This window comes from Ovis canadensis, chromosome 11 (genome assembly GCF_042477335.2).
Source record: "Ovis canadensis isolate MfBH-ARS-UI-01 breed Bighorn chromosome 11, ARS-UI_OviCan_v2, whole genome shotgun sequence".
NCBI lineage: Eukaryota > Metazoa > Chordata > Mammalia > Artiodactyla > Bovidae > Ovis > Ovis canadensis.
Window position 1 is genome coordinate 29,343,302 of NC_091255.1, and position 25,822 is coordinate 29,369,123.

The 25,822-nt window shown below is 34.5% G+C and overlaps 1 protein-coding gene across 1 annotated transcript in view; it reads left to right on the plus strand.

Annotated features, from left to right (window-relative positions):
• Nucleotides 1-25,822, plus strand: part of TAOK1 (TAO kinase 1) — a 101,162-nt gene that overhangs the window by 50,247 nt on the left and 25,093 nt on the right. Inside the window, exons 3-11 of the mRNA XM_069602993.1 lie at nt 4,118-4,189; nt 7,402-7,503; nt 8,705-8,750; nt 9,295-9,391; nt 11,370-11,483; nt 16,115-16,206; nt 19,506-19,599; nt 21,199-21,280; nt 23,928-24,095. Of these exons, the coding sequence (XP_069459094.1) occupies nt 4,118-4,189; nt 7,402-7,503; nt 8,705-8,750; nt 9,295-9,391; nt 11,370-11,483; nt 16,115-16,206; nt 19,506-19,599; nt 21,199-21,280; nt 23,928-24,095 (867 nt within the window). The remainder of the gene's footprint in view (nt 1-4,117; nt 4,190-7,401; nt 7,504-8,704; nt 8,751-9,294; nt 9,392-11,369; nt 11,484-16,114; nt 16,207-19,505; nt 19,600-21,198; nt 21,281-23,927; nt 24,096-25,822) is intronic.

Here is a 25,822-nt window from a genome sequence, read left to right on the forward strand (position 1 = left end):
ACACATTGTATATCTCCAGATAAGATACCCTAGGAAGGGCACAATATTCTTCTAGTGTTCTGTCCAGGGGTGTATAATCAGAATCTAATCTTGAAAAACTGTCAGACAAGCACAAGTTTAGTTACATTCTCTAAAAATACCACTGTATATTCTTCAAAAATGCCAGTATCATGAAAGACAAAGAAGGGTTGTGAAATTGTGCTAGATTAGAGGAAGACATGATAAGTAAGCAAGATATGTGATCCTGAAGAGAAGGAAAACATGTTTACGAACATTTAATATTTTTGTATTTTGCTTTTTAAAAACATGAATAAATAAAAGTCCTATCTCATTTTAACTTGGTCATTTAACTTGAATTCTATCATTACCTATGTTTGGATTTTATTAATAGTCATGTTTTAATTTAACATGTATTATTTATTCATATATTATTTATATCAAAATGAATGTAATTATTTTATAATATGTTATTTTATGTTTTCTTTATTATGTAGGGTTTTATTTTTATTATTTAAAGAATTTTTTTTACTTTTGGCTGCATTAGGTGTTTGTTGTAGCCTGTGGGATCTTTTGTTGCACAGTGCAGACTTCTTTCTAGTTGTGCATGTGGGCTTAGTTGCCCTATGGCATGTGAGATCTTAGTTACCCAACCAGGGATTGAACTGGTATCCTGAGTTTTTCCAGATTTCCTGGTTTGTCTCTTCTCTGTTCTAGAATCCAGTCCTGAATACTACATTGTATTTGGTGTACCCACTTTTAAATTAAGCTTTGGCCAATTAAAAGTGTAGCAGTTTATGGCTTCCCTGGTGGTCCAGTGGTTAAGAGTCCACCTTGCAATGCAGGGGGACACCAGTTTGATCCCTGGTCCCAGAAGATCCCACATGCCACCAAGCAACTGGGCCGGTGAGCTGCAGTTACTCAGCCCACATACAGCAACTACTGTAGCCCGTGTGCCTAGAACCTGTGCTCCACAACCCAGGAGAAGCATCGCAGTGAGAAGCCTGTGCACCGCAACTGGAGAGTAGCCTGGGCTTCCCCGGAGATACTAGTGGTAAAAAACCTGCCTGCCAGTGCAGGAGACCCAGAGAGATGATCCAGTCTCTGGGTCAGGAAGATCCCCTGGAGAAGGAAAGGGCAACCCACTCCGGTATTCTTGCTTGGGGAAGCTCATGGACAGAGGATCCTGGTGGGCTACAGTCCATGGGATCACAAAAAGTTGGGCACAACTGAAGCAACTGAGCACAAACATGGACACACCTCACACATACCTCGTAGTATAGAAAAATTAGCTCAAAATGGACCAAAGACCTGAATGTCACAGTTAGAACTGTAAAATTCTTAGAAGAAAATACAGGGCTAGGCAAAGGATTCTTAAATGTGGCACCAGAATCATGAGCAACAAAAGAAAAAAATAAATTGACTGTAATCAAAAATAAAAGTTTTATGCTTCAAAGTAGTGAAAAGGCAGCCTACAGAATAGGAGCAGAAAAGTTGTAAATCATATATCCATAATCTGATAAGGGACTTGTGTCTAGCATATGTAAAGAACTCTTCTAAATCAATCAAAAAACAATCTAATTTAAAAATGAATTGACATTTCTCCAAGAAACATGTATTAATAGCTAAGAAGTGCATGAAAAGATGCTCAGTATCATTAGTCATGAATCTTGAAAAGAGTCAGTCACAAAAGACCACATATTACCTGGTTTCATTTATATGAAATGTCCAGAAAGGGCAAATCTCTAGAGAGACAGAAAAGTAGATTAGTTGGTGCTTGGCGTTGCACGGGCAGAGAAAAGGGACAGGAGGGTGTTAGCTAAAGGGTATGGAGTTTCTATCTTCTTTTGTTAACGGAAAAGATTTTTATTGTACAGTACACACAACATTTACCACTTTATTTCTAAATGAACAATTTGGACTTTCTTTTTGAGGTGATGAAAGTTCTAAAATTGGCTTAGTGTTGGTTGCATGTATCTGTGAATATTCTAAATGCCAAAATTGTATGGTATGTAAAGTATATCTCAGCTGTTACAAAAGAAAGGAATATAGCTGTTTTGAAATGTTGATTAAAATAAAGGGGTTTGTAGATAAGCAGAGAATATTTTGGAAAAATGAATGTATTATATATTCAAGCCAGAGCGTCTGTGGATAGATCTGATTCACCCATTACAATAAGTGGTGCCAATTTCCTAACCAATTTACTGGTAATTGAAATTGGAATGTGATTAAATTTCCCAGGGCCCACTTAACAGAGTCTTTTCTTTAAGGCCACTCTTGAGATATAATTTACAGATGTGTTGTCTTTTTTAAAGTATAAATTATATACCATAAGTTCACCGATTTTTTGTGTGCATTTCAATCATTATCAGTAAATATGAGTTTAGCAGCCATCACTATAAAATAATTTAGAAGTTTTATCTTTGGGAACTCCTTAAAATCTGAACTGAAGATGCGTTCTTCCAAAAAATGTTTTGAAATGGTTCTGATGCTTTTAGTGAACCCACTTTAATTATTTTGCAGCTATTCTCATGTACCGTCTTAATATATAGATTATAATTTTTTAACACATAGGAGTTTGGCTTTTTCTTTTCTAGTTAGATAGAAACTGGAACTTCTAGTTCTTTCCTGTTACATTTTGTTACTTTTTTTCAGGCTGACTTTAGCACTGTTAAATAATAATTGTGATAGCATTTTAGCAGTCTTGTCTTAAGCCTGATTAATAGTTGTTTACAATAGATGTGGTTTATCATGTTAAGAAAGGGCTTCCCTGGTAGCTTAGTTGGTAAAGAATCTGCCTGTGATGCAGGAGACCCTGGTTCAATTCTTAGGTGGGGAAGATCCCCTGGAGAAGGAATAGGCTACCCACTCCAGTATTCTTGGGCTTCCCTTGTGGTAAAAAATCCGCCTACAGTGTGGGAGACCTGGGTTTGATCCCTGACTTGGGACGATCCCCTGGAGAAGGAAAAGGCTACCCACTCCAGTATTCTGGCTTAGAGAATTCCATGGACTGTGTATAGTCCATGGGGTCGCAAAGAGTCGGACACTACTGAGCGACTTTCATTTTCATCATGTTAAGAATCTATATTTCTAATCTGTGTTTTCTAAGAGTGTGGCCTTTTTCACATTTGAATACATTCAGAGTGGGGCCCTTTCTGCATTTTCAGCATTTATGAAGTGCTTATATATTTCCCCCTTTACAAAAATATGGTAAATTATGAAATTTTTTCTAGTAACAATCTTTGGCATTTCTGTAATTATAGTATATTTTATCTAAATGAAAAATTCTTCTAACGCTGTATAATACTTTAAAAATTTCTAGAGTTTTCTTGTCTTTATTTGGGCCTCCCTGATAGCTCAGTTGGTAAAGAATCCACCTGCAATGCAGGAGACCTTGGTTCAATTCCAGGGTTGGGAATATACACTGGAGAAGGGATAGACTAGTCACTCTAGGATTCTTGGGCTTCCTTTGTGGATGAGCTGGTAGAGAATCTGCCTGCAATGTGGGAGACTTGGGTTCGATCCCTGGGTTGGGAAGATCCCCTGGAGAAGGGAAAGGCTACCCACTCCAGTATTCTGGCCTGGAGAATTCCATGAACTTCAGGGATCAAACCCACACCTTCCACAGTGAAAGTACAGAGTCTAACCACTGGACCGCCAAGAAATTCCCCACTCAAGAATACTTTAAAGATAGTTCACTGATGTTCTTTTCAGTCTGGCACCATTGTTGCTTTTACTCATATTTTTTTTAGATCAATTGAAGTAATTTATTCCTTCCTAGAAAATTGTCCATTTCATTGCAGTTTCAAAATTGATTAGCACAGGCTTGTATGTATATATACTAGTCTCATGTTGTCTCTTTGTTACAGTGCTGTTCAAATTTCTGTTTTATCCTTAACTAGATCTCTGAAAGTTAAACCCTGCTTTAAATTTCTTTCCAAAGTACCAGCTCCTGGATAATTTGATAAGTTTCACTATGTGGTTATTGGTGTTTTTAATGTTCTTCAAAGTCAGTTTTGATGTCCTTTTTGACAGGTAGCTTATGAATGCTTTTATTCTCAAAGAAATTATTGCCCAGATTGTTAATTTTTATAATAATCTTTTCTTTGTTTTTTTTAAGGCTCGAGATGTGCGCACCAATGAAGTGGTGGCTATCAAGAAAATGTCTTACAGTGGAAAGCAGTCCACTGAGGTAAGTGAAATATTTACATTTTTATTCACATGCTAGAAAAAGACATGCTATTTTTAATTGAGGATATTTTGAACGTTTTTCTAAAAGTATAACATACCGGAAAGTATGTATAAATTTTAAGAGTATATCTCAGTCTATTTTTTTTTCACAAACTGAGTGTACCCATTTAACTTGTACCTAGAGCCCATTATCAGCACATTACTGGCATCTTAGAAGCTTCCCAACTTGGCCCAGTTTCTCATTTTTTTAAACTGTGATATAATATATTATTCTACCATAAAGGGATTATCAGTTTCTAAAGGAGTAAACTAGAATAAGATGCATTTAATAGTAAATTATATTGGATGTAATTTTTTTAATGATTTGGAAATTAAGGGCTGATTTTAAAAAACTAGTCTGAAAAAATTTTTAAATACAATTATTAATACTATGCTAAGTATACTTTAGTTCATTAATATTATGATTAATGCTTTTCAGTATATTTATTTAATTGCATGAATTTATTTTGTGTAATATAGTCTGTTTTTAAAAATTGGGATCTGTAAGTCTTTAATTTTTCAACATAATTATTTTTAATTGTGGTAAAATACATATAACGCATTTACCATTGTAAAATCATTTTCAAGTATTCAGTTCACTGGCATTAAGGACATTCATATTGTTCTGTATCCATCAGCACCACTCATCTCCAGAGCTCTTTTTCATCTTAAAAGACTAAAATTCTTTGCCCATTAAACAGCAACTCCCCATTCCCTCCTGCCCTCAGCCCCTGGAAATCACTATTCTACTCTCTGTCTGTATAAATTTGACTAAGTATCTCATGTAAGTGAAATCATGCATTTGTGCTTTTGTGACTGGCTCATTTTACTTAACATAGTGTTCTCAGAGTTTATCCATGTTGTGGTATGTATCAAAATTTACATCCTTTTTAAAGCTGAGTAATATTCCTCCGTGTGTGTATGTGTGTGTGTGTGTGTGTAAAATACCACATTTTGTTTATCCATCCATTCATCTGTAAGTGAATGCTTAGGTTTCTGTTGCTGCCTTGTTATTGTGAATAATGCCACTATAAATATAGGTTATGCAAAGACTTTTTTTGAGTCCTTAGTTTCTGTACAGACTTCTGGGTGTTTGATCAGAGTTGAAATTGCTGGATCAGTCTTTAACTTTTAAAGACTTTTGTTTTCTACTTGTTTGGAATTTCATTGTTTTATGGTAAATCTTATGAGTACAATAACACTATTATATTACTGTTCCATCATTTTGATACCTAAAAAACTCAATTTCTTACATGGTTACTCTCTTTTATTGTCCATTCTGTAACACAACTTTAGAAATAGCTTTCATAGGTGTACTTGTACTGTGTTGGAATCTGTTTGATTAGTCATACCTACAACAAAAAGTTTCATTTAGAAGTCATCTTTTCTCATCTAACACTAATGTCCTTCTTGACATTATTTTACACTGAAAAAATGCTGGGTTTTGTTTTGTTTTAAAAGTGTCAAGTATCATTCAAATTTGAAATTTAAAAGCTGTGAAACATTTTCTGAGTTTAGCATTTATATTTTACACATTTTATATACAACATTGTGAATATATTTTGCTTTTATATAAAACATTTTGCTTTATTTTGTTGAGGGCTTATGAAATAACATTGGAATTATGTGGTCTTACATTCTAGTACAAAACATTTTCTAAAGTTTTCTATTATGCTAGTTTCCCTGGCTTTGGAAATATGGCCCAAGTCAATGATATATGATTGAAAACTAAAACAAGGACAAAAAATAGACTCCTAGTTCCTATCCTACACCTGCCAAACCTCTGGAGTCTCTGGATATGGACCTAGTATCCTGTATTCTTAGTTCTCTGGTTGCTTCTTAAGAGTAACTATGTTTAGGACATGGCCTAAGTGTCTAAGGTTGTCATGGAGTAGCTTATAACTGAAGGTTTATGTGTATTTCTTGGTATGTGTCATTGAGGAATGCTGTTAGTAAAATATGTAGGAAAATGTTTTTATACTGTTTTTTTTTTTTCCCTCTGAACTTTCCCATATCAGTTCAGTTCAGTTCAATTGCTCAGTCGTGTCCAACTTTTTGTGATCCCATAATTGCAGCACTCCAGGCCTCCCTGTCCATCACCAACTCCCGGAGTTCACCCTAACTCATGTCCATCGAGTCGGTGATGCTGTCCAGCCATTTCATCCTCTGTCATCCCCTTCTCCTTCTGCCCCCAATCCCTCCCAGCATCAAGGTCTTTTCCAGTGAGTGAACTCTTTACATGAGGTGGCCTAAGTATTGGAGTTTCAGCTTCAGCATCAGTCCTTCCAAAGAACATCCAGGACTGATCTCCTTTAGAATGTACTGGCTGGATCTCCTTGCAGTCCAAGGGACTCTCAAGAGTCTTCTCTAACACCACAGTTCAAAAGCATCAATTTTTCAGCGCTCAGCCTTCTTCACAGTCCAACTCTCACATCCATACATGACCACTGGAAAAACCATAGCCTTGACTAGATGGACCTTTGTTGGCAAAGTAATGTCTCTGCCTTTGAATATGCTATCTAGGTTAGCATATAACTTTCCTCCCAGGGAGTAAGCGTCTTTTAATTTCATGGCTGCAGTCACCATCTGCAGTGATTTTGGAACCCAACAAAATAAAGTCTGACACTGTTTCCACTTTCCCATATAGTAATGAATTATTCTCTTAATATTTTATTTTAGAAGGTGTGCACTTAGGGGTTTAAAATCTTCATTTGAATTTAAAAAGCAAACTAAACTTTAATGTTTGGCAGACAACATAAGCCAAAAACACAATAGATGAACTTTGTCCTATGTAAATTATACACCAAAAAGCTACAATTAAGAAAGTGAAGTTGAACTTTTGAAGAAAAATCACTAAATATGGTATATAGTTTTCATCAGCATATCTGAGGTGTGGTTGTAAAATTTTAATAAGACCCATTGATGGTAAGTTTTACAAAACTAAAATTTGTCCTACCCTGAATGGAATAATTTTATAAGTTGTGTAAATTGAGTTATATACTATATAAACATAAGTTTACAATTTATTATTTTGATATTTAAATATTACAGGTAAAGTTGTTTGTTCTTGATAACCCGACTTAGTCTAATAATTATTTTTTTCTTATACAACTTGCTAAGGAAAAGCAGCTGTTCATAATTTTTTCCTTTATTCATTTTTTTTTCTCCCCACAGAAATGGCAGGATATTATTAAGGAAGTCAAGTTTCTACAAAGAATAAAACATCCCAACAGTATAGAATACAAAGGCTGCTATTTACGTGAGCACACAGCATGGGTAGGTATATTCTTTCCCCTTGCTGTAATTTTACTTGGCTGAAATGTTAGTTCTTATTGAGAGGAGGAGCAGCTTTTCCTAGATTCCTAGGCAAAGAAGATAATACAGGTTTTGCAAATTTATTGCAGAGATTTAGCTAACCTTTCATGTACCTAGTAAAATGTTCTCAGACATTTTTAGTAATATCATTCTTCAAATGGTTTATCAGACATTCGTGAAAGCAGTTCTGTTATTTGAGGATGCATATCTTTGACATAAATGTAATCTATTTAACCACAAAGATCTTGGTGAAGTCCTGATGAGTCCTGGTGAAATTTAAACTGGTTATGATTCCTTGGCTGAATAATAACTAATGTTAGAGAGTTGAGACACTTTGTTATAAGAAGTGGGAATTAATTTTGCCCCATTGTTACCATTTCAGGTGATAATGGTAGTAATATTGTAGCAGTATGGGCGTAATAACTGTATTTTTTAAGAGAAAGGCAAATTTTCTTTAAATAAGAATGAGTCCTTATTTTGAGTAATTAGTCACAATTAATTTTCATTTTAGTATACTGAACTTAGATTTGTAACCTTGGGTGCATTTTCATCCAGTTTAATTTTGATGGTGGTCGTGGTGGTACTCAAATACAAGGCTGTGGTTAAAGAAAAACTTTGACCTTTTTTTTTTTTAAGTGACTTTGGGGAAATTACCTCTCTGTCTCTCAAGTTTCTCCATTTGTAAAATAAGCATAGTGATAGGGTCTTCCTTATAAGGTAGTTGTGAGGATTTACCTAGCACGTAGAAGATGCTCAGGATGCTCTGTGTTTGCTTTATCTGTAACCTAAGCTTTGTATATATAGTTTCAGAGAACGGTTTTTTGCTTCCTAGCAATTTTCAGTATTGCTGCATACTATATACTATAGATTAATAGTAACAGCATATGTATATTCCTTTATAATTTTAGTAGTAGTTACATCTGAAATACACATCTTGTACAAGTAATTGAATGTTGGTATTATAAAAGATTAATGTACCATTAACACTACTTACACATTTGACAAATTACTAAATACGTATTCATTTTTTTAAGGTAAATGGTGACTAGGATTTGTTTTGCTTTAAGCTGTCTTCTTGAACTCTTTGGTAAATTTATTTAATCTCAAATTGAATCTTTTAATAATATATTTTAATGCTTTCATAACTTTTCTTCCCATGTAGCTTGTAATGGAATATTGTTTAGGATCTGCTTCAGATTTACTAGAAGGTAGGTTTCCTTTAATTATTAAGAAAAAATAATATTAGCATGATAAAATGAGAATTCAATGAGAAATTTCTTAAATAATGTTCAGATTTTTCAGAAAGAATAAAAATCTTAAACTTTTCTATGTTCTCAGCATAATATGCACTGTCATCATTAAATATTATATAGTAGCATAAAAAAGGTGATCTTTTTCTCTCATTATGACTGAAGTTTTTTTTTTATTCTTTGTCATTCACCTTAATCTGTTCTTCTGTTCGCAGTGAAGGTATATGAGAATAAAGGGAGAACATTTATTATTTTTGTTTTTGTAGTCACCAAGTAATTGTTTATTTTTTGTCAGGTTAGTCAAAAATTGGTTGTGAACTATACTTCAACAGCTAGGTACAGCTATATACTAGTTGTAAAGTTCAGTAGGCTTATTTTATTATCTTGGGGAGAATATCCCTTCTCGCACAGTGTTAGTTTGTAAAAATTGCCCTATATATTAGGTATGCATATTTATCTTTAAACAAAAATAAAAAGTATTTTCAAATAACTTTTTTTTAAGTTCACAAAAAGCCATTACAAGAAGTGGAAATAGCAGCAATTACACATGGTGCTCTCCAGGGATTAGCCTACTTACATTCTCATACCATGATCCATAGGTAAGTACTTTGAAAATTATTATATACTAATAAGCAATGACTTGTTGCATTTACCAACCCTGAAACTTACTAACCCTGAAATTTTGTTGGTTATAGCCAAATAAAAGCATTTCTTCTAAACTCGTTTTTTAGATTGTCCATGTTAAGAACAACATACTGCTGCACTTGATCTCTCTGTTTAAGATAAGTTTTATCTTTGTCTATACATGATGCCAGACTTTCTGAAGTACAGGCATACATTTTATTGTGCTTTGCTTTATTTCACTTCACAGTTATTTTGTTTTTACAAATTGAAAGTCTGTAGCAATCTTGTGTCAAGCAAGTCTTTCAGTGCCATTTTTCCAACAGCATTTGCTCACTTTATATTTCTGGCACATTTTGATAATTCTCACGGTATTTCAAACTTTTTCATCCTTCTTTTTGTTATGGTGATCTGTGATCAGTGATCGTTGATGTTACCATTATGATTGTTTTGGCATTTTTTAGCAGTAAAATATTTTAACATTAAGTTATGTACATTGTTTTTTAAAGTAAGGCTATTGCACACTAAGGAGCCTACACTGTAGTGTAAACATAACTGTTACATGCACTGAGAGGCCAGAAAATTCACATGACTTGCTTTATTGCATACTTGCTTTATAAGGATAGTCTGGAATCAAACCTTAATATCTCTTAGATATTGCCTGTATGTACGCTTTATAGATTTGTGGTAGAAATTTAATTGTGGAGTCATTTAATTTGGGGAATGGAAAGGACAATAAGGGTTACATAGTCTTATAAGAAACTGATCTCCCAGTCTTATAAGAAACTGATCTCCCAATTTGTGACTAATTTCTCAAAGTTTACAAAGCTAGATAGATTTAGATGAGAACTAAACCTAAATCTTCTGAATTCCTGGTACATGATAATGCCAGATTTATTCCATTCATTCCATGCTTTTGAGAAATAAAAGATGCTTAGTACTTTTTATGCTTTTGAGTATTAATCCTCGATGATCCTTGATAATGAATAGTAACTTTAAGCAATTCTATAATGCATTTTTAGCGTTGATATTAGTTTTGCCTATTTTAGAAGAAAATTAGCATGTTTTGATTATATATGTGAATCAGGGAATACATGTTAAACTTTATAGTAGCATCAGGTCCTAGAGTAAGGTCCAGGAGAAATTTCCATACTAGTAAATAAGTGAGTAGAAGATTTGGAATTATAAACCTAACTTCTTTGCACTTCGTGGCTTGTGGGATCTTAGTTCCCCTCCAGGAGTAGAACCTGGGCTCACAGCAGTGAAAGTGCTAAGTTCTACCCACTGGACCACCAGAGAATTCCCTAAAGTACCCCTTCACTTAAAAAAAGAAATGAATAGAAGGAACATAGATTAATTTATGTTTGCTACAGTACTGTGGTAAGAACTGTACTATAGTAAGTGCTTAAGAACTTAGTTTTTCTGTTTTTGAAAGGATAATTGTATGTTATGGTACTCAGTGGACTTACAGTCCCATTTTATAAATATCTGTAGTTTTCTACAGTCATGGATATTACATTATCCAAATCTTTGTTTTCATTTTATATTTAGTTAGGAAAACTATCCTAAGGTTTGGAAATGATTGGGGGCATGAAATGCTTTTCTTTTTTTTTCCTTTTATAGTAAGTAGACTGCTCAGAAATCTAACCATTGTAAAGGAGTGGTCAGCTATTTAAATTTAATTTTTAAAGCCACTTAAAATCATATTTGTACCAACAAACAGGACCTCAAATTATAGACTTTACACTTTAATCACCTGAATTTCTGTCTTCTATTGCTGTTTTGCCTCTTTTTTGTTTTCTATTTTAGATCTTAATTCTACCCCAATTGAGAGATTATCCTAGGACTTAATTATCTTGATTTCTCCTTTTCTATTTTACTAATTTTTATTTTATCATGGTTTTACACAATCCAGTGAAGGAAAGAGAAATAATTTTTTGTGTTCTTTAAACTCAGAGACATCAAAGCGGGAAATATCCTTCTGACAGAGCCAGGCCAGGTGAAACTTGCTGACTTTGGATCTGCTTCCATGGCATCTCCTGCCAATTCTTTTGTGGGAACACCATATTGGTAAGAATAATCTTATCTGGATTTGATCCTCATAATTGAAATTGTGTGTGGTTGTATATGGTTGTGCATTTTTTAAGGTATCTTATCTTTTTCCTGAAAATAAAATGTTATTTTGGACATTTTAAGTTTGAATATTATAGTTAGTTTCAAATACAGATTTGGAGTGCCCCCTTTACATCCCCCAATTTTTGAAATTTGCCTCTTTCTACATTCTTTTCTGTTATTTGCATCATGTTGGGTGTGGGGACATTTAATAAAAATTCAAGTGGGGAGAAGCTAGAAATGTTAAGCGGAAATTTTTGTATTTTCTTTAGATTTATGTTTACTGTATATCATTGATCTTCATACTAAGAATACCTGAAGACTGGTAGTGGACTTGGAGTTCTCTGGAGTTTTTTTGTTTTTATTTTTATTATGGAGAATTTTAAAGATACATAACACTTGGTGGAAGTATAACGAACCCTTATCTACGAGTCACTCAGCCCAACAATATTATCACATGGTCTGTCCTGCCTTATGCATTCACCTCTCCCTCTCTTCCTCTCTCCCCTAAGTTTGAAAGAAATTTTAGGCATCATCTAAGTTTGTTACTCAGTTGCTATGTCATGTCCGACTCTTTGCAACCCCATGGACTGCAGCACGCTGGGCTCCCCTGTCCCCCATCATCTCCTGGAGTTTGCTCACATTCATGTCCACTGAGTTGGTGATGCTATCTAACCATCTCATGCTGCTGCTCCCTCTTCTTCAGTCTTTCCCAGCCTCAGGGTCTAATGATAATGAGTTGGATCTTCGCATAAGGTGGCCAAAGCATTGGAGCTTCAGCATCAGTCCTTCCAATGAATGTTCAGGGTTGATTTCCTTTAGGATTGACTGATTTGATCTCCTTGCGGTCCAGGGGACTCTAAGAGTCTTTTCTAGATCTTCAACTTTCAAATCTGTCCTCTTTCTCTCTGTATACTGAAAGTGGTGTCTTAGGCCCACTATGTCATCTTTTCACCTGCCTTTCAAATCTCCCTTCTGCTTTATAAAAGAAAGGCTTCTGACCCACCCTGAATATTGCAATGATTCGTTGCTCTGGAATGTCAAAGCCTCAAAGTAACACCAGAGGAACAATTTGAGAACATATAGGATCTGTCAGATATATTAAAGAGTCAGGACACAAACTCTTGGCAAGTCCTTGTACCTTTTCAGTCATCTCTCTTCTGTTCCTTTTACCCCTTGCTTTTTCTTTCTCCCCAGTTATCCCCCTTCCCTTCTCTTTTTCTAGTGTAAAATTTATATCTGTGACATGGTTGTCATGGGGATGCATTAACATGTTATTTGCATTGAATTCATATTTTCTGGCACAAAGTGATTCTGGTTTAACTGATTGATATGACCATGAAGACTGCCTTTGCTAATTATATTACACAGCAGTGTTTTTAACAAATTGGGTGAACTAATTCTGCAACCCCAAGTTTTGAGTATCTTTAAAGCATATATACTCTGTGTGTATGTGTGGACATATACTGTGCATTATATCCTTTGCAACTATTTATAAAATTTATATATCAATTCAAAAATGTGCAAGGGATACATAGGTTTTATAAATTAACTGAAGGTAAATAATGAATAAAAAAATTTGAAGACCACTACTCTAGACGACCAAAAATTTCTTATGTAAAACCCTTGTTTAGATAGAGTGTCCTCTTCTCTATAAAAAAGGGTTCTGTGAGTGAATGATGTTTCTTAGTGCTTCCCCTCTTTAGACATCAGTATATTGAATATTAAAAAGACCCTCAAACGTTCTGCAATAAAGAACAAATTACTCATTTAATTTTTCCTAACTATAATTTCTCAAACTTACTTCAACATCTTAAAGAACACATTGGAAATACCCTGCTATTGACAATAGAAAGTTTACAATAAAGTGAATATATTTTAGAATTTGTTTGTAGTACATTTGGAACACAGGAACTAAGCTCAAATTTATATGTCTTTTCACAAATGCACATGGGTACCTGCTACCCCATATACAAGTGTACCTGGTAATAATCTTACCGACGCAGTCAGCAACTGCTTAATACCAAATTACATACGAAGTAAAAGGTAAAGTATCATAGGAACATTAGATCCTAGTTAAAGACAGGAGAAAAGGAAAGATATCCCGTTTGAATACAGAGTTCCAAGGAATAGCAAGGAGAGATTAAAAAAGCCTTCTTCAGTGATCAGTGCAAAGAAATAGAGGAAAACAATAAATGGGAAAGACTAGAGATGTCTTCAAGAAAATTAGAGCTCCTAAGGGAACATTTCATGCAAAGATGGGCACAATAAAGGACAGAAATGGTGTAGACCTTATAGAAGCAGAAGATATTAAGAAGAGGTGGCAAGAATACACAGAAGAACTATACAAAAAAGATCTTCATGACCCAGATAATCACGATGGTGTTATCACTCACCTTGAGCCAGACATCTTGGAATGCAAAGTCAAGTGGGTCTTAGGAAGCATTACTACTATCAAAGCTAGTGGAGGTAATGGCATTCCAGTTGAGCTATGTCAAATCCTAAAAGATGATGCTGTGAAAGTGCTGCACTCAATATGCCAGCAAATCTGGAAAACTCAGCAGTGGCCGCAGGACTGGACAAGGTCAGTTTTCATTCCAGTCCCTAAGAAAGGCAATGACAAAGAATGTGCCAACTACTGCACAATTGCACTCATCTCACATGCTAGTAAAGTAATGCTCAAAATTCTCCAAGCCAGGCTTCAACAGTATATGAACTGTGAACTTCCAGATGTTCAAGCTGGTTTCAGAAAAGGCAGAGGAACCAGAGCTCAAATTGCCAACATCTGCTGAATCATGGAAAAAGCAAGAGGGTTCCAGAAAAACATCTGCTTTATTGATTATGCCAAAGCCTTTGACTGTGTGGATCACAACAAACTGTGGAAAATTCTGAAAGAGATGGGAATACCAGATCACCTGACCCACCTCCTGAGAAATCTGTATGCAGATTAAGAAGCAACAGTTAGAACTGGACCTGGAACAACGAACTGGTTCCAAATGGGGAAAGGAATATATCAAGGCTGTATATTGTTACCCTGCTTATTTCACTTATATGCAGAGTATTTCATGAGAAATTCTGGGCTGAATGAAGCACAAGCTGGAGTCAAGATTGCCGGGAGAAATATCAGTAACCTCAGATACGCAGATGACACCATCCTTATGGCAGAAAATGAAGAACTAAAGAGTGTCTTGATGAAAGTGAAAGAGGAGAGTGAAAAAGCTGACTTATAACTTGGCACTCAAAAAACGAAGATAATGACATCCAGTCCCATCACTCTATGGCAAATCGATGGAGAAATGATGGAAACAGTGAGAGACTTTATTTTCTTGGGCTCCAAAATCATTGCAGATGGTGACCGCAGCCATGAAATTAAAAGATGCTTGCTCCTTGGAAGCAAAGCTATGACCAACCTAGACAGCTTATTAAAAAGCAGAGACGTTACTTTGCGAACAAAGGTCTGTCTAGTCAAAGCTATGGTTTTTCCAGTAGTCATGTATGGATGTGAGAGTTGGACTATAAAGAAAGCTGAATGGCGAAGAATTGATGCTTTTGAACTGTAGTATTGGAGAAGACTCTTGAGAGTCCCTTGGACTGCAAGGAGATCAAACCAGTCAGTCCTAAAGGAAATCAGTCCTGAATATTCATTGGAAGGACTTAATGCTAAAGCTGAAGTTCCTGTACTTTGGCCATTTGATGCAAATAACTGACTCATTGGAAAAGACCCTGATACTGGGAAAGATTGAAGGGGAGAAGAGGATGAGATGGTTGGATGGCATCACCGACTCAATGGACATGAGTTTGAGCAAGCTCTGGGAGTTGGTGATGGACAGGAAAGCCTGGCGTGCTACAGTCCATGGGGCTGCAAAGAGTCGGACATGACTGAGGGAGTGAACTGAAAGACAGGAATTAGCTTTTTTTGGCCATGTTGATCTCTCTGGTCTGGGAGCGTGGAGTTTTAATTGAACTGCCAGGGAAGTCCCGTGTTTCATTTTATAACCAAGACTCATGTTGGTTGGTTATAAAGTTAATAATTTTGTGATGATTTTAGTTATCAGCTACCCTGGCCACTTTGGAACACTATTCTAATTTGAAAGAAGACTGACAAGCTATGGTTATTCATTGTTGGATAGTGTGACAGATACTTTCTGAAATACATGGAGTGAGCTTGTAATTTCAAGGGAAACAACTGATAGTATTCAGTGCCAGTGATAAAATTCCCTCTTTCAAGCAAAAATCAGATGGAATCTTGAGACCAAAATGTTTGAGACTCACTGGCCTAAAGGATATACAGTATTCGAACCTGCAAACTTGAACAGATGCAAAATACAGCCTTGCTCTCAGGCATCCTTCCTTTGGGATGCTGTTACATGATCATGATAGATGGTGAGAATGAGTCTCACACTATACAGGCAAAGTTAAATATTTACCTCACAACCTGTAATGCATTTATTTCTCTTTTTCAAAATTATTACATCTAGATGTCTTGCCAGGAATCCACACAAGTGTTTTCCATATAGATAGTCATTACATTTTGAAAGAATAGCGTACATTTTTTTTAACTTTAATTTAAAAGACATTTTGTTTTTTAGGATGGCCCCAGAAGTAATTTTAGCCATGGATGAAGGACAGTATGATGGAAAAGTAGATGTATGGTCTCTTGGTATAACATGTATTGAATTAGGTAAGCATGTTCTTTATTACTATGTAGTAAGTTTTGATCTGTGTTGTACCTCCATTTCTATACCAAACTACAGCTTTTTATTTTTTATGTTGGTCACTAAAGGGAGCAATATATTTTAAAGGTTTCATTTTGATTATCTGATATATATATTAGGTTATGTATATAGGTTATATATAATATATACATTAGGTTATATATATATTTGCTCTGTTAAATTAGATCTTAAATAATTCCCCACTGTATAATTGTGTTAATATTAACAAATACTTGTTAAACCCCTGATTATATGTGTGATTGCTAGATTTGCCATCTACAGATGGTCTCTAAAGCATTTATGAGTTACTTACCTTTACCTGAGGTCCTTACTACTTTGAGTTAGATATGTGAATCTATGTGTCTGCCCACATATTGTAGCAGTTTGATTTTATGCATACATTTTGTTCTGTTGCATATAAATGAAACTATGTTTAAAGCAGTGGACCATCTCATAGCTTATGTCTTAATGACCAAGAAATCTTAAAGTGCAAGATTTTCCATAGGTGGGTTTATATGTTTGATTACAGTTAATCTGATGAAGAAGATCTCTAGTTTGTTGTTTTGAGGCATAATTATACAATGGTGTTTATAAAAATAAATGTACCACTTTTTCTGATTATAAAAGTATATATTGAGGGTATGAAAGGATTAGAAGGAAAATAAAAGAACTATTAACTACAGTAATTTGTTCATGGAGACACAAGATAGAAAGATGTAAACTGCGACGTGAAAGATACAAAGAAAGGAGTCCAAACTGAACACTAAAGACAGTCATCAGATCACAAAGGGAGGAGAGCAAGAGAAAAGAAAGGAGCAGAGGAATTATGAAACAGCCAGAAACCAATTAACAAAATGTAATGGGTACATATGCTTATCAGTAATTAATTGTAAGTGAACTAAATTCTCCAATCAAAAGAAATGAAATGACTGAATGGATGAAAGAACAAAACCCATCTATATATTGCCTACATGAGACTCAGTCCAGATGTGAGGGACACATGGAGACTGAAAGTGAGGAACGGAAGAAGATATTCCATGTAAATAGAAACCAAAAGAATACTGGGGTTCTTGTTCAGTCTCTTAGCTATGTTCAATTCTTTGCAACCCCATAGACTCCAGCTTGCCAGGCTTTGCTGTCTTTTACCATCTCTCAGAGCTTGCCCAGACTTATTGTCCATTGAGTCAGGGATGCCATCCAACTCTCTTGTCCTTTGTCGTCCGCTTTTCCTCCGGCCTTCAATCTTTCCTAGTATCAGGGTTTTTCCTAATGAGTTGCCTCTTAAGATCAGGTGGCCAAAGTATTGGAGCTTCAGCTTCAGCATCAGTCCTTCCAGTGAATATTCAGGGTTGATTTCCTTTAGGATTGACTGGTTTGATCTCCATGCAGTCCAAGAGACTCTCAAGAGTCTTCCCCAACACCATAGTTCAAAAGTCTCGAACAAAACAGACTTTATAAATATCAGACAAAATAGACTTTAAAAACAAAGACTATCAGACAAAGTAGACTTTAAAACAGAGACTGTGGAGGAGGAAATGGCAACCCACTCCAGTATTCTTGCCTGGAAAATTCCATGGACAGAGAAGCTTGGTGGGCTTCAGGCCCTCAAAAATTGTAGGATCTTAGTTCCCTAAACTTCATCCCACAGCTACGAAAGCACGAAGTATTAACCACTAGACAGCCAGGGAATTCTTGTCACATCTTAAGATGTCAGTTACCTGAGTGTAAACCTCATCACAGCACCACATTATATACTTGAAAGTTGCAAGAGACTGGTCCTTAAATGTTCTCATCACCAAAAAGGAAATAAGAATTGTGTGATAGGATGGAGGTGTTACCTAATGCTATGGTGGGAATTATTTGCCATATATAAATCTATCCAATCAATGCATTGCACTCCTTAAACTTATACAGTGTTATATATTAATTATGTCTCAGTAAAGCTGGAGAAAATTTTTTAATTAAAAAAGAGGCTGCAATAAGAGACAAGAATATTACATAATAACAAAGAGGGTCAGTTCAGCAGAGGTTATAACATTTGTAAATATTTATGTACCCATCATAGGATCACCTAAATGTATAAAACAATATAAACAGAGCTAAAGGGAGAAATCAACAGCCACACAACAATAGTAGCATAGATGCACAAATCCTAAACAAAATATTAGCTACCTGGATGCAATGATACAGTAAAAGGATCATACACCATGATCAAGTGGGATTTATTCCAAGGATCAAGGATGGTTCAAAATCCACAAATCAATCAGAATGAGACATTACATTAACAAAGTGAAGGGTAAAAGTCATACAGTGATCTCAATAGATACGGAAAAAAGCTTTAGAAAAAATTCAACATCATTTTTGATTACCTTAAGTGATCAGTGAATACCATCAAAAATGGAACCATTTGAAATTATATATCATCTCATAGAATAAATTTGAAAATATATTATTTACTTCTGTGATATTTCTATCAAAGTTATATGACCCAAATTTAATCATTAGAACCAACCAAAATTGAGGGATATTGAAAAATCTTCTATACTTCAAAATAATCAAGGTAATGACTTCAGCTATCACCTTGAGTCTGGATAAAGAAAGGGAAATTCAACCCAAAATAAGCATAACAAAGAATAAAAATATCAAAGCAGAAATCAGTTAAATAGAAGCAGAGAAGCAGTAGAGAACATCAGTGAAACTAAAAACTACTTCTTTGAGAAAATTAATAAAATTGATAAACCTCTAGTCAAACTGATCAGGAAAAGAAGAGAGAAGACACAAAGCACTATCAGAAATAAGATATGACATCACTACAGGTATTAAAAGAATCATAAGGAAATACTGTGAACAACTTTATGTTAATAAATTTAACAACTTAGATAAAACAGTTTCCTTGAAGGATACAAAGGACCAAAGGACACTTTTGCTACTGAGGACATTATTGGCATACTTGATTGAAACTTAAATGGGGTTTGAGGATGAGATGATAGTCATGTATCAGTGTTAAAGGTCTGATTTAGTGGATGTGTTACTTTTTTTAGTAGAATATGAGAATATGTTTCAGAAAGTAAACACTAAAGTATTTAGGAGTGGTGGAGCATCTGGCCAGCAATTTATTGCACATTGATTGACTTGAAAAAATTCTTTGAACTCTACTTGAAGTTTAAAATTATTAAAAAAAAAAAATAAACAACAAAAAACAGTACTTGTGTGTCCCTGTTTAATAGGCACATATTTTAACAGGAAAATTTTTCTTCTTTTACAGCGGAAAGGAAACCTCCTTTATTTAATATGAATGCAATGAGTGCCTTATATCACATAGCCCAAAATGAATCCCCTACACTACAGTCTAACGAATGGTAAGTATTGCTAAGAGATATATTACTCAACATTGTACAAATTAAATGCTTTTTCATAATGTTATCAAAGTGATTTCATTTCAATTAGGTAAAATGTATTACTGAAAAAGTATTAAAACAGGTTCTATCATGTGTATCCTTTATTATGTGTGCTTTTCTTAGCAGATATATGACTCAGTTCAGAAATAAAGGATAGATGATACCACATAGAAGCAAGAAGTATTTGCTTTTTACAAAAAAATATTTAGTTTTTTGAACTTTGGAAACACATGTAACCCTGATTATATGATAAATAGCATGATTTAAACATAGTACTTTACAACTAAAATATCGATTGCCACAACCTGTAATGATGTTCAGTTGGGGAATGGCTTATAATTTATATAGCATATGACATAGGTAAAACGGTTTGATTTATCAGAATTACCAGATAAATTCATAACTTTGGAATCATTCTAATTGTCATTATGACATTATTATTCAGATTGCTTAATGTTTTTCTCTCCTATTGCTTCCTTGATTTGAAAAATTAAGTTCATTTGTGTAAAAAGCTTATAGAGACTGTTTTTAAAAGCCAGGATTTCATCAGTGATAGAAAATTTTAGTGGGAAATTAATTCCTCATGGGTATCAAACATTTGAAAAATTCTAAGGAAATAAACAGCATATTTAATAAATATTGTAAAGTTCAAGATAGATACATTAGTTGCCAATTTATTTTAATAATTAAATAATTATTGAAGAAATTTAATAATAAATAATTTTAACGTTCCAATGATAAGGCTTAACTAACACATTCATAGGTCTCAGTACTTAAGTAAATACACATAAAAGGAATCTTTTGGCACAGTTTAGTATTATGATACATATAAATAATAAATAAATTGAACACAGATTGTCTACACACTGTGTTTGATACTTCAGGGATTCAAAAGAGAATCTTTTTTGTCTATAAGGAATTTAAAATCTTACTTAGATATTGAAGACAAACACCAGTGGAGTAGTAATTACTTAATACTCTTTGAACTCTCATCTGTAACATTTTACAATAATAATGGGTTACAGACTTTCAGTGTTTTAAATGTTTTAAAAAGAAATCTCAGCTGGTTTTCTGGATTTAATGGAAGTTATATCCATTTGCTCAGGGATACCAAATACTTAGCTGTAAGGAGTACTGCTTCCAAAGCAAATGGAGTAATACTCTGAATCACACTATACAGAAGATGATCCAAGGGGCAAAGAAGAGAGAGAGGTGGTTTATAGGGAGAAAAATAATAAGAAAGTTATCCTAGATTTGAATGCAAAAAAGAAAATACTGGCTTGTCTAACGTTCCCTCAATATAGAATGAGCTGTGATATTTTAATTGCGGGAGCAGAAATTTAAAATAATCTGTGCAAATTTATCTTTGGAAAATGAAGAAGATTCATTGGCTGTGCTTTAGATAACTTTTCATAGACATATATGAAATGTATCTATATCTGCTTTTTTTCATCATTTCGTTTCCATCCCCCCTCCCAACAGTAGGCATGTGCTTTGTTTTGCTGGTGTGTTTTTAAAGGAAATAGCAATATGTTCACTTGATACTTTCCTTTACAATAGGTCTGATTATTTTCGCAACTTTGTAGATTCTTGCCTCCAGAAAATCCCTCAAGATCGCCCTACATCAGAGGAACTTTTAAAGGTCAGTTCAATTGTACTGATTTCTACCCCTAAGAAATTTTTTTAATGTGTCATTCTTCTTTGATTTGGAATCAATATGGTGTGCGCTACTGGTTTTTAACTAAAATACTAATTGTGTATTCTATTAAAGTAATATGAAGGAAATAGAAATGATATGTGATATATTTACATAAATATTGTGAGAGAAAAGAGATTTTAAAAGAAATAGTTAAAATGGATGTCATATTTTTGTTTCCATTTTGAAAATAAATTTTTCTAACTTAGCAATGAAAAGATTTTTAAAATCATGTGTACTCTCCAGATTTCACAAAGTTTCATTGCCTCGTTTAAATATGAGATTTATATGCTTCCTATTCTCAAAAATTTATTATTTCATTTGGCAGCTGACTATTGTATCAATAGCAGTAATAGTGTGAACGTGAAGTTGCTCAGTCGTGTCCGACTTTTTGCGAGTCCCCATGGACTGTAGCCTACCAGGCTCCTCTGTCCATGGGATTTTCCAGGCAGTAGTACTGGAGTGGATTGCCATTTCCTTCTCCAAGGGATTTTCCCAACCCAGGAATCTAACCTGGGTCTCCCGCATCGTAGACAGACACTTTACCATCTGAGCCACCAAGGGATAGTGTGTTGAGCTTAATATAGTTCTTAAAATATCTAGATAAAGCAGTGGTAAAATGGGATTTGATTTTCTTGGTGACCCTAGGAAGTCTTACTGGTTTTTCACTATAAAATCTAAGTAGCCTATTTTTGCATGAATGTTTTACAATTTCAGATGGATTAAGTTTATTTTCATCAATGGACCTCAGTTAAAGATACAAAGAAATTGAAAGGATTTTATTATATATATTCAATAGTATTATTTGAAACTTTAATGTGTAGAAGGGCAGTATTGATTTTCAGTAATGCTTGAGGAATTTTAGGCAATAAGCTCACTCATACTCTACGAAATGAAAACTTGACTAAATTGGTACTCAAAATAGCAACAAAAGGTTTGGTATAGTTGGGAATTAGTGAAAAATAAGCAAGATCTGTATGTAGAAAACTGGCAGACTTAGAAATATAAGATATGAAGTTGGGATAAGAAGATGGAATATTGTATTGATAAATAGTGATACATACCAAGCTAAGGCTCAGGAAAAAGGAAGAATGTGACTTGTTTCTCATGAGTGAGTGAAGTCGCTCAGTCGTGTCTGACTCTTTGCGACCCCATGGACTGTAGCCTACCAGGCTCCTCTGTCCATGGGATTTTCCAGGCAATAGTACTGGAGTGGATTGCCATTTCCTTCTCCAGGGGATCTTCCCAACCCCATACTTGCCCAATATAGGTGAAAGAAGCTCTTTGAGTATAACCCAACCTACCAAGCCCAGGTATTTGGTATTTGGTGATTAGGTTCCAAGTCTGAATATAGTGTTCATTTACCTAGTTGATAGCATATATTGGCACAAGCCTTATTGGAAATGATATGAAATATCTAGCAAGTGTTTCTTTCCCTTTGGCCTGACATTTCTTTCATGATTCATCATGAAGAAAAAAATAGAAAAAAAAAATCTTAATGAATTTTTAAGTTTTGTAAAGAATTCTATGAAGCTGTTTATCTCTGAATTAAAAGTTGGAAATAACTGTCCAGAATTAGGGTAATGGAACTTTGGCACAAGCCTTTGATGAAATATTCTGTAGGCATTATGTTTACGAATTTGAAATAACAGTCTTATGATAGTGAAGCAGAACCAAATACGGTATAATTAGAAGTCTTTACATAAGAAGTAAGTTTGGCTGACAAAAAAGGTAAGTGTTACAGAAATTCAGGGGCATCTCATGAAGTCAAGGGCGGAAAGTGTCTTTCTGCAATCTATATATTTATTTATTTATGATCTATAAAACAAAAATCTGTATATAGAAAATTTCTGAAAAGAAATGTATCAATGTAGCAGTGATACTCTAAAGGTGGAATTATTCTTTGTACTTTTCCTTATTTGATAAGGTTAAGTTTCATTCAGTGTTAGTAAAAATCACTAATAATATGCCTTTTAATCAACTACTAGTGTTTTATGAAGAGTATTGTTTATGTAACATATAAAGGAACCCACAATATCCATGTTTATATTATATAATTCACCAGCAGTAAATGCATTTCTCTTGAAACCTAATAAAACTCAGAACTGACATGCCTTTTGTGTGAAATCAACAGTTCTGAGACTATGTAAACCTTTTTTTTAGCATCTGTTTAGGGCTGTAATTGGGTTTACTTCTTAGTATTTAGTTAAACCCTTTTATCATTTCAACTCTACATTTTTAGTTGACCAGAGTTTATATAAAATGTAGGCACAGAGTAAATATATATAAATAATGATTTTGTAAGTATAAGAAGTCAGAAATAGAATAGCTATAGATTATATGTGTTATCTATGATGATTATTTAGGATAGTAACTCTGGAGTCTAAGAAGGGGGGCATGTGTGCATGCTCAGTTGTGTCTGACTCTTTGCAACCCCATGGACTGTAGCCCAGTGGGCTCTTCTGTCTATGGAATTTTCCAAGCAAGAATACTGGAATGGGTTGCCATTTCCTTCTGCAGCTAAGAGAGGTGTACATTTGTATTAATGGAAAAATAATAGGTTTCAGCTTGACTTTTACATTCTTTTATCCAGCACATGTTTGTTCTTCGGGAGCGCCCTGAAACAGTGTTAATAGATCTTATTCAGAGGACGAAAGATGCAGTAAGAGAGCTGGACAATCTGCAGTATCGAAAGATGAAGAAACTCCTGTTCCAGGAGGCACATAATGGACCAGCAGTAGAAGCACAGGAAGAAGAAGAGGTGATTTATAAATGAATCAAATATTGAGCTCTCTTCATTGGCTTCTTTTCTTGTGGAACTCTTCTTTTACATCATGAATCTCTTATATCAGTGGTTCCCATTTGTGTTTTCTTAACACTGGTCCTATAAAATCACATGTGGGAAAAACAGTTCTGTGTTCTTTAAATTCAATCCCTGTGTTGTGCACATTGGCATATATAGTAAAGCTCAGCAACGTCTTTTATTAAATAAGTTCAACTTCGTTTAATCTTGTCCCTTTCAAATTTCTTAGCCACTGAACCCTTTTTTGCCTTATTGTCTCAATTGCGAGAGACATGCTTTTGAAAATATATAAAATTATAGACTCTGGAAGTTGACAGCACTCACTGACAAGTCATTAGCAAGTTACTAAGCATTCTACTCTGTCACCAAGGACGTTTCTTTTCAGTTCTGCATAGTTTCATTCCATCTACACAGTTCTGAAATACTTATTTTCAGTTCAGTTCAGTCACTCAGTTGTGTCTGACTCTCTGCGACTCCATAGTCTGCAGCACACCAGGCTTCCCTGTCCTTCACCATCTCCCAGAGTTTGCCCAGACTCATGTCCAATTGAGTCAGTGATGCCATCCAACCATCTTATCCTCTGTCGTCCCCTTCTCCTCCTGCCTTCAGACTTTCCCCAGCATCAGGGTCTTTTCCAATGAGTCGGCTCTTCTCATCAGGTAGCCAGAGTATTGAAGCTATGTGTAAAGCAAGGCTCAGTGGTTTACTCAGTGTAGGTAGAGGCCTATGAGTTCAAATTCAGATAGCTCTCACTCTCAAGGTCAGGTTCTTTCTGTGTTGCTTTTTAGGGAGAATGGGAATACAAATTTGCAATGGATATGTTATAGAACTTTCTCATGTTGAAATATACATATAAAGCTTTTACTATAAGTAGTTTCACTTTTCTTTGCTTCTGTCAGAATTCGAGAGCTTTGGTTTGTTTTTTACTGTTTTCCAGTGAGAAATGTCATTTTACATTTGGAAACTAGAAGCAGTTACTTTTTAATAGTGCTGCACAATTACTGAACTACAAAATGCAAGATTTTCTTAACCGACAGTTTTGGGTTTTTTCATTTTTTAGTTCTAATGATAGTCTTTTGGAAAATTGCTTTGGGTTACTTTATTGTGGGGTATTTTAGATACATGAAATAAAATTTTTAATAAAAGTAAGTTTAAAAATTAATAAATTTATCATGTAGTTAAATCTATAACAGCATCTCTGTTAGGCTAGAGATATGAGAAAAGTTCCTCTGTATATACCATATGTCTACATTAAATTCTCCATATCTTAGAGAATTTTGGTATGGTAACACTACTAAAATGTTGTTACCTAGATACCTTGACTTTCCTGGTCACTTCAGAAAAACATTCTTGTGATTTTATATATATGTGTGTGTATATATATGTATATGTAATAGATAATTTTAATTTAAGAAAAATAGGAATTCTTTGGTGGTAGAATTTTTAAGTAAGAAAGAAACATATACTTACAAAAGACTTCAACAAAAAATAACTAAAAGGAGGTGTTTCTAGGATTTTTTTTTTTTTAAATTTGTGGCTTGTTTTTCTGAATTTTTTTTTTCTACGCCCTGTGGCTTGTGGGATCTTAGTTCCCTGACCAGAGATTGAACCCAGGCCCTCCCTTGGCAGTGAAAGTGCTTAACTCCTAAACCATACCACCAGGGAATTCTCATGGTTGGGGCTTA